Source organism: Cariama cristata, unplaced genomic scaffold (genome assembly GCF_000690535.1).
Source record: "Cariama cristata isolate BGI_N322 unplaced genomic scaffold, ASM69053v1 scaffold12032, whole genome shotgun sequence".
NCBI classification, from domain to species: domain Eukaryota; kingdom Metazoa; phylum Chordata; class Aves; order Cariamiformes; family Cariamidae; genus Cariama; species Cariama cristata.
The window spans coordinates 1-9,820 of NW_009603265.1; the positions used below are offsets into that span (position 1 = coordinate 1).

The 9,820-nt window shown below is 49.0% G+C and overlaps 1 protein-coding gene across 1 annotated transcript in view; it reads right to left on the reverse strand.

Moving 5' to 3' along the window:
- Positions 1 to 5,447: 5,447 nt before the first annotated feature.
- WLS (wntless Wnt ligand secretion mediator) overlaps positions 5,448 to 9,820 on the reverse strand; it is a gene marked incomplete at its 5' end in the record, with an annotated part of 7,485 nt that continues 3,112 nt past the window's right edge. The window contains 4 exons of the mRNA XM_009695112.1: positions 5,448 to 5,567; positions 6,117 to 6,270; positions 7,725 to 7,808; positions 9,454 to 9,597. Of these exons, the coding sequence (XP_009693414.1) occupies positions 5,458 to 5,567; positions 6,117 to 6,270; positions 7,725 to 7,808; positions 9,454 to 9,597 (492 nt within the window). The remainder of the gene's footprint in view (positions 5,568 to 6,116; positions 6,271 to 7,724; positions 7,809 to 9,453; positions 9,598 to 9,820) is intronic.

Consider the following 9,820-nt stretch of genomic DNA (forward strand, 5'->3'; position numbering starts at 1 on the left):
CCAACCCAAACTGTTCTATGGTTCTATGAAAATGCCAGCACTTCCCTCTCCCCAGCCGGTGCTGACAGCACCATCGGACCTGGGGACAGTCTCAGATCAATGCTGGGACACTTGAACTCACCCAGTTACAAGTTGCTTCTTCCGTTTTTAAGCTGAGAAACGCAGGCCAGATCCATCCCGCAAGCCTTGCTGCTGGAGCTTGTGGCCAGCAGGCATGCGGTGAGGCACGGCCATTTACCGTATAACCTTCTGCCGTTTTTGTCACCCTTCCCCAAGCCTTTCCTAGACCTAACGTACCCTTGCGGAGGGACGGCCATGGGGGTCACAAGCCCAGTTCCCCCAGTGCCTCCCAGTACATCGTTGCAAGCATCACAGCACGGATTTCTTGTGTCTCCTTTGCTGCCAGCGGGTCCCCCAGGATGGAGGGAGCGAAGGGGGCTGCGGGCATCGCTGTCACCCCACGCTGAGGACTCTGCCTGAAGGCAGCCCAGCCCAGCACGGCACCCTTACACCTCCCCGGCACCGGCACGGAGCGAAGGAACGGCAGACAGGGCTGTGCTGGGGTCTGCTGCAGCGCCTTGCTTTGCTCTTCAGGCACAAACCAGTTCTACAGCAGAGAGAGACTCAGCTCCCAGACTTCCAAGAAAGCACAGAAAGCAGGCCAATTAAGAAAAACAGTCCAACCGTTCCAACCAAAGACCCAGGCCAATTAAGGAAAACAGTCCCAACCAAAGACCGCTTGCCGACCTCAAAAATTGTGGTCCCCAGCTCACCCACGAGAGCCCAGCACAACCCGTTTCCCTTCTGCGAACTTTGGCCGCTCACATCACGAGCAGCCAGCCCCGTCAAGAATCCCTCGGGTCGTTTGTCCCATTCCTCCCCAGTTCTCACCCTGTCCTGGCACAGAAGCGCGAAGCCCCTGGGACAGATGGGACCCCTGAGCAGCACCACCAGGTAACAGGAACACGTAAACAAGCAAATTTCCCCCATTTTTAGAGGCGAGGGATTGATTTATTTTTCTTTAATCCGGCTGAAAGCCGTGTTCTGGTGGCGGCAGAGGGCAGCAACAGCCTGGCAGGGCAGGGCTGCGCCCCAGCCAACAAAGGGCCTGCAGAAGGAACGGGGAAAGGGAGGGAGGCGGTGGTTTTAGTTATTTAAAATTCATGAATTTGCTCTTTTGAAATTCATTAGCTCCTGGAAGTGCTGTAACCGCCTCTGGTTCGTCTCTGAGCAGCCCTAGTTCCTCACCGCGCAGGGATGCCGTAGCGAACGCAGGCTGCGGCAGAAAGGGAGCCGCGGGCTCCGCCGAAACCTCAGCAGCCCCCTTCCCCTCTCATGGGCCATTTTATGGAGGCAGCACCTCTTGCAATGGCAACTTCAAGCTGTTGATCTTGAACTTAAATCTGTTGCCATCAAATTCTCCATTAAATCTTAAGTGCAAGTCCTGGAAAACCTTTTTTTATTTTTTATTTTTTTTCTCCTGGATGAGGAGGCAGCCCCTCTTGCAATGGCAACTTAAATCTGTTGCCATCAAATTTTCCATTAAATCTTAAGTGCAAGTCCTGGAAAACCTTTTTTTATTTTTTATTTTTTTTCTCCTGGATGATAGACAGAAGGACAACATGGGGGAGAGCGGGCTCCAAGCAGTGGGAGGCAGCGCCTGGGAATACAGCAGCAGATGGAGGAGGACGCCCAAGCTGACATGCAAAGGTGACAGCAAAGCTGTGACAGCTCCAGGGCTGGAGAGAGCCCGAAGGAAAAGCCAAGGGTTGTGCCCAGGCAGGATGGAGGGGAACGGGGGGACTCAACACCCCGGTCCCCTGGGCGAGGGGAGCTGTAACCTCCGCGAGCAGGAGCTGCAACCGATGCTCCAGAGACAAGGCAGCAAGGGCTCCGCTAACAACCAGTCCTAAAGCAAAGGTTTGAAAGGTCAAAAAGCCATTAGCATCGAAGCACCGTGTTTCTGCAGCGCAAAGCATTTGGAGAGAGAGGCAGCAGAAAATTGTCCAAGCGAGTCAACCGTTTTCCCCAGCAACAAGTTGTGCGACTTGCAACTGCCTGAAGACCAAATAAAAGCAAACAGGATCACAGCAGAAGACAGCCTCAGTCAGTGAACCAGGCCGACGACAAGTCCACAATATTGTATATTTTATTTAAATTAACAAAACTACATGTTTTCCAGGTTGCTTAAAGCATTCTGTAAAAACTGAACTCAACCTAAACAAAAAAAGGATGTATTTTAATAAGATCCAGGGACTATTTCTGAGACATATGAGTAGGGCTTAGGAAATAAGAAATAAAAAACCCACACACACGCACACATACACGCGCCCCATAAACAAATTGTTAGTGTTTGACACAAAATTTGGTTTTAAAGCTGCAGTTCCCCATTTGTAAGGAGCCTTTACAAAATGCACTACTATACTAAGCTGTAAAAGAAACCATGGACACATCTATCAGAACAACATAAATATCACATAAGAACCCAACGTAAAAAGGACGTTAAAGTTGCAAAGTCGAGCACTCAGCCAGGAACATGCCGGAGTTACGATGATGTGCGTTACTTTTAATTAACTTTGTAAATGAACAACTACTGCAAGTAGGAACATTGCTTGGGCCTACTAGCACTTATTTTCCGTATGTAAATCGCTTACAAGTTGCATTTTGCCATCCATGTTGAAGGTGCGGTCCTAGCACTTATTCCACAGACAGTAAGCGTGCCCCCTCCTTATTCTCATTTTATTTTAAACCACATTTCCTTCAGTACAGGGGCGCTGCCATAGCACTTCACAAAAACACGCCCAAACTTGTAAAAAAAATTATTACCGTTCCAGTTCAAGTATCCAAAAATCACCTGAAGCTGCCTCCTTACGTAGTGTTTGGCACTTTTTCGGTGCTACAGTGACTTCACCTGCTCAGACATAGCAGCACGCAGGGCAGGGACTTCACCCGGACAGGTACATTCAGCGTTCCTCGGCTCTGACCCTGCCAGGAGCTGGGGATGCCGGTGAGGGCCAACAGCACAATGAACAGAATTGCTTTCTTTACAAAAATCCTGCGGTAGCTCTCATTAACAAAAAATGGAGCAGCCCTTCTGCAGACAGGGTCTGCCCGGCACGCCGCACCCCGATCGGAGAGCCGGTCGATGCTGCACAACTTGGGGTTCACAGCAACCGAAAGGATGCAAGATTATCTACGCTACCCTCTCTTCCTTCATAGTGTTGAGCTCTAATAAATGGTATTTTATTAGAATTGGTATTACCAAGTGCTGTTCTTACTGGGACTGTAAGAGCCCAGCACCGCCTGGTGCGATTCGTTTGGCACGGTCAGCAGTCCCAGTGAGAAATCCCTTCTGGGGAAAGGCTGGTGAGGAGCTGGGGTGCCCGGCCGGCCCCGCACACGGCCAAGGGGTGGTTACTGGCCTTCTGGCCCCATTCCCTGGTGGACTGGGAAAATAAGGAGGAATTATCTGAACGCCTCACCCCAGCTGAAGTATTGGCTTCTCTCAAGAACCACGGGGAAGGGAAAGCAAAAGGCAAGGCGAGTTGGTGCTGTGTTTGGTTACCAACATGCTTGAAACGGTGACAGGGATGGGTAGAGCCGAACTGAGCAGCCCCCTGGAGCTGCAAAGCACGGGGTGGGTGCAGAGGGGTGCACGGGGCAGCCAGGGACAGGAATCGCCACCTGCGAGCTGCTCGCTGGGGTGGGAATCGTGATGAACCAGCACCTCCCGGTGCCAACCAGCGCCCCGGCTGCATAGCCTCAACTCCTGCCCACAGCCCCAGACTCTCACACAAACCTGAATGCGAGTGGAACGCCAGCATGCAACGGGCTTTAATTGCATGTCGTAACGCACACGTTGGCTGGAGGTGGATTAAGGTTTCATAGGTGATCTCACTTCTATTTCCCAATTGTACTTCCATTTTGCAGCCTTAATACTCTAAAGATCAAGGCGTAATTTCAGAAGTTTTAAGAATCCAAGGACAACATGTCACCTTTTCCAGGTCAGTGTTTCCACTGGTACCCACAATGACTGCCTGTCAGCGGCTTCGGAAGCTTCCCCTCTCTCCCGAATCTCTGCCCAGACAGCAGCAGCGGCTTTTCATCTCTGAGGGACACAACTGGGGTGGGGAGGTTGAGTTATCTGTTACTAGCAGTTAACACTGACATTTACTAGTGCCGGGTGAGGCTCCATGGATCCTCCAGGCCCTGGCAGAAGGTGTGCCCTGAGCAGCACAGACCCTTCTGGCCACGCTTCTTCCCACATACACCATTAAGGCTTCTCTTAACTGGTCCCCAGCACAGTCCAGTTTACACCTCCACCCCAGATCAGGTCCCGTTCCCCTCGTGCTGCCAACAGTCTGATCTGCCTAGGGACAGCAGGGGTGTGAGCGACCTCCTCATCTGCTTTTGCTCTGGAAAGGAAATATCCATATTAATGCGTGACAAGTGGATTTTTTCACGTCTGATAATCCCTGGAAGAATCCACCTCTGCCAAGCGTGCTCCATCCCGGCAGGGCAAGGAGGAGCGGGATTGCCCGGCGTCCTCTGCTCAGCTCACAGGCACGGGAACCAAGAACACACCGTCCCTCCCGCGGCCTTTCTCTTCTCCCCATGGCACGTAAGCAGCAGAAAAATGAATGAGCTGTAACAAAAAGGTTAAGATGGAGGAAGACAACAAAGTACAGGAAGCCAAAGGGGCTGAGAATAGGCAGGAGCTGGCTGTGGGACCGGTACCTCTGGGAGCTCGGGACACGAGCACGCCTTTCTCCTGCAACTCAGCTCAGGCATCCAGTTTTTAAATTCCTCTATATTTAACAAACAGCTGTAAAACCTACCGAGAAAGCACGCTGCTGCTTCTACTAAGATCTTACACGTTACTAACAGCCTACTCCTTTCCCCAGCTGTGCTTCACTCAAGTGACAGAGGCGTGCTGCGGAGCTGCAGGGCTGTGCTAAAGACCTCAAACAAGGTTCAGTACAATTACAGATGGTGGAATTGAACGGTTTTATGATGGGGCTTTAGCTCCTCCCTCAACCAACACCTTGTTTAGAGTTGCACACAAGAAGAAAACTCAAAGTACTGAATACGTGCTCCCTGACCGAATTCCCTGCACCACTTTTATGCACAGGCACACGAAGGCCAAATAAAAACTGCCCGACGTCAGCTCTGCCCCTTCCTAACTTCTGAATGTGCGACTTTGCAACCTTAATGCTTTTCTAGCAGGTTTTTACGTGCTTAAGTGTAACACAATATACATATCCCTCCCCCCAGAAATAACTACACCATAGTAAAGAGTTTACAAATGTTCTGCTCGGCGTCACCGCTCTGTGAAAACACACCAGGTACGGGGTGCTCGAGAAGCAAATTAGGTCGGAGAGGTCTCCTGGCCGGAGGGCGTTGTGTTGTCCTCTGCTCTCCACCCCGGTCTGGGTCCCAGCTGAGGCCATCTCAGCGTTACTCCTGAGCCTCCTTGCGAGCCAGCTTATAGACCTCCGTGGGCCCATCCACGTGGGTGATGGTTGTGGTGAGCTGAAGCTCTTCCCCACTGTTGACTCCCAGGTCACCTGAGAAAGAAAGTTAATTTCTTTAGCCTGGTCTCACAATAAAATATTTGACAATTAGAAAGCAAAAGATCCATTTTATTTCCCTCCAGGCTTTCAGGAGCTACCTAAGCTATGGACTATGCAACACTTCTATAAATGCTTTTATTTACAGTTATTTAAATACAAGCGTATTGGCAAAGGACAATTTCTGTGCTACTGAAGACTACTGATAAAGGAATCCAACAGCATTGCCATTCTCCACATGCCCAAATTTCTATTTTCTCCTTTCTTCATCCCTCCACCTGAGCCACACAATTACAAGTGGGCAATGCTAAAACGCACAAAAACCATCTAGAAGGTTTTAGACAGCCTTGGCTAAATACTCAAACCTGTCTAACCTAGTCACTAATTAAAATGTCTGCTAGGAAAACCAAACCATCATTTGCATAACATTTCAAGGTCCTGAATGCGCAACTTTGGCCAAAAAAAAATAAAAACGCACAAAGCGTATCACCCACTTTATATTGCTTTCTTCCCATGACAGCCTTCAGATCATTTAGAGGTAGTTACCGTTCGACTGGTCTTCACCGTAATTCTTGTGTGACGGTGCGTACAGGAACATGAGGGCGAAGACGTAGAGGTTCCACATCCCGTAGATGCCGGTGAAGAAGGCACTGTTCACTTGTATTGTTATGTCCCCCCACTTCCAGTGGCCTTCGGTCACCTGCCCAGGAGAAAGCAGACAGGCACGGGCTGGTCAGTAAAACCAAATTCTGTAAAAATACAGAAGTGACCCCCTAAAGCACTAACTTTGAGTCGATCGGTAAAGAGCAGCACCAGCTCCGCAGGATCAAGTAAAAGGAGTGTAACAGCCTCAGTGCCACACAAGTCAGGCTAGGATTCTCCTCTTTAGCCTCAATCTGCAGGACAAAAATGGCCCTTACAGAATGACCGCATCAGGATCTCTTTAACTTTGATTTATCATTCTTAAATGTGACAGAATCTCTCACACTGTGCGATACATCCCTGCCGTAAGCCATGCGTTCAGCGAAGATTGCCACGTAAAGGGCAGTACCTAGGAGACAACTAGTTAATCTGAAAACATGAGACTTCTATAAATAGACCTTTTCTAGAAGGAAAACCAGCATGAATAATGCGAAGAGCTAATGTGCTCGATACTGCCTTGCTGCTTCTGTCTTAGGAGAGGAGCCTAGGCTGACAGCACCAGCCTCAGACACACACAGATTTGTCAAGATTTACGAAAATATCATCAATATTAATATTACTTGAAGATACACAGACTGTTCAGCACTGAAATGTTGGCTTTCTGTTAAAGAAAAAGACAGAAGGGGGAAAGACGGAAGCTGAACTAGCTTAAAAAGAGAGGCTGGGCAAGATTGTTTGCGTTATGTCCGCACAAAGTGATGGTCATTAAGGCTCAATGATGAACTGCATTGCCAAGTGGCATCCCCCAAACTTAACAGATTTTTAAGAGCAAAATCATCCGCTGCTGTATTTCGCGTTGGGACCCACCACGTACCCCAAAGCAGAAGAGGTGCGGCAAGGGAGAAACGGCTCCTGCACCTCTAATTCTGCAAGGCTGGACCGGTGAGGCTGTACCCACGGCTCTCCTGAAGCCACAGGCTGCCTGGGCTCAGGAACAACCATAAATGGCATCTTTGAAACAGACGCAACCTGAAAAGTCACTTGGAGTAAATCATCAAAGTAAGGATACAAGCTCGTTCGTACAGAGACTGCATCGGAGCGGAGGGTAAAGGGGTACAGACGCTGCTGGAGACCGCAGGGTTGCAAAGGCAGCCCAGGGAAGATTGAATTCTCTTACTTCTCTGCGGGCATATAAAGCCACCGGATTTTTTCAACGTGAACAGAACATTTTCCTCTTGCCGAGTTCTCAGAAATGGCTAAACCACGTTGGCTGATATTTCAAACAGCACAGCCCAAACCTTACCGTGAGCCAGAGGCCTCTGTGAAGGCTTCAGCCTGAGCAACTTTATGGCCACACTTCAAATAAACGAAACCAACTTCTTAAAAAGCAACTTATTATCAAATCTGCTTATAACAGGCATGCCTTGTCTGAACAGCAAGTGAGCCGATGTCGTTAGTGGCTAGGGAATCGGAGGCCGATGTCCTCAGAGAAAGCCGAGTTTCATTGCTCACCTGGCTCACGATGAAGAAGATGACCGTCATCGCTGCACAAGCCAGGGTAATGAGCATCAGGAACTTGAACCTAAAAATCAGCCCCTGTTTGGAGAGAAATGTCACTGGTCACATTAACAGAATCCACAAAACCCATTTTTGTTTTTAGTATATACAAGACACAAGCATAAAAAAAAAAGGCAAAGAAAAAAAAAGGGTCCAACCCACGAAACCCCAAAGCAAAACAACCTCCACCCACTCCTCTGCGCCGTGTTCACGACAGCCCATATTCTCCGCTCCCCACACGTCTGCATTCCTCCCGGATGCTCCGAGCCGGGCGTGCGTGTCTGGACAGCTCTGCCTTTCCATTACATTTGCTTTTGTGACCGATTTACCAAGAGTTAACGTGGAAGAGGAGGCAAGTCGGCGTAAGCCACGGGTTTCACGAGGAGCCAGCCTGATAGCTCGTAGCCTTTGTAAAACAAACGTCTGCGGAGAGCTTGCACGGCTTAGCAAGACGAGTCGGTGTTTGTACAGCGTGGGTACGGGGTCCCTACCAGACCGACCCTCACCGCCCCAGTCTGTCCGGGAGGAACCTGCAGCGATTCTCAACGCCTGTCAAAACCACGCGGGCTATGACAGAAGAACGTAGATTATAAGACAACCTAAGGCTCGAGATCCCTTGGCTGGGAATCCGACTGCACACCGTACTGGCTTTCACTTCAGTTTTACTTACAAATTCTTCTGGTTCTGTTTTTGCACGTGTGTTGTTTTTTTTAACCTGTTTCTGGAATTTTGGTGGAAATGTCAGCGTGTGCGTAATGACTATGCCACACTGCGACAACAAATGACTATTAATTTCACTCTTCCAGATCAGATTCAGGTTTGCCAGATGCCTGTACGTAGAGGATTGCTGCAGCAGCTCTATAATAGTGAAGTCCTGTGCCTCTTGCTAAAGGGAATGACGGGAAAAAATGCCCAATAACTTCTTCAAATTCTCTCAAGTCCAATTTTCTATTTTTTTTTTATGTGCATTCCTGATAGGCAGTAACGGACTTGTTTAAATCGGAAGTGACCATCACTTAACAGAACAACGTTGGTGATAAATATTTACACACCCACGGAAACAACAGGCCCTTGCAGCTTAAGCACTTAAAAGCGAGCTCCTCATGTTTCGCAGCAGTTAAACACACAAAATCATGGGTTAAAACCCGGGATAATGGGCTGAACATGTCGCCTATTGATCCCAGCGGGACAGTTTCCCTCCTGCAACTTGGTTAGGAAAAGACAACCCCAAAAATCTGAATTCACACCATGGAAAAACAGGGCGGTCTTAGCAATACTTTCTACTAAACACAGTAATTTATATTGCAGGAGGAGAAACAGAGGTACGGGGAACTGATGGGCTGACACCCCATAGTAATTTCAATGGTAATTTGGGCAATTTTCTTCCATCTTCCAACGCTGTTCAGTAAAGTGGGCGACGGCAACTACTCAGAAGAAAGGAGAGCTAGCCGACACACCCTCCTGACAGTTTAAAATACTTCCTCAGGTCTAAAGACCCAGATAAAGAAGAAACTTCCCCACAGTCAATCAAAAAGCCAGTTAGGGGATCTGAGCGACACCGGGAAGCTGATAAAGATCAATCTTCCACTTCAGGACTATGGGTAGAGAAGGTCTCCGCAACAGACTGTAAGGTCAAAAATGCATTTTAAAAATAAAGAATCCGTGCACCAAGGAAGGATGTTACCTCGTAATGAAGGCGGCGAGCCTTGCTCATGGCTGGGAGGCTTGACTGCTTTCCGCTGATGTTTCTGAACACTTGAAACACCATAAAACACAGGAAGAGAAAATAGAGACACAAGCAGATTCCCGCGACTATAATAAAGGCCATCTGGGCAGCGTAGGTTAAGAGAAAATGGTATGAGCTAAACAGAAATAATAGCAAATATTATTCAGGTGATTCACTTATTTTAATATCATCCCAAAGATCATAATTAAACTTCTTGTGAGCAGCAATCACTCAGGAGGGCAGCCCGCCCGCGAGCAAGGCAGTGCTGGGGGAGCCCCCCGGCTTGGTGGGCAGCCCGGGCTCTGACGTCCCCCGGCACGGCAGC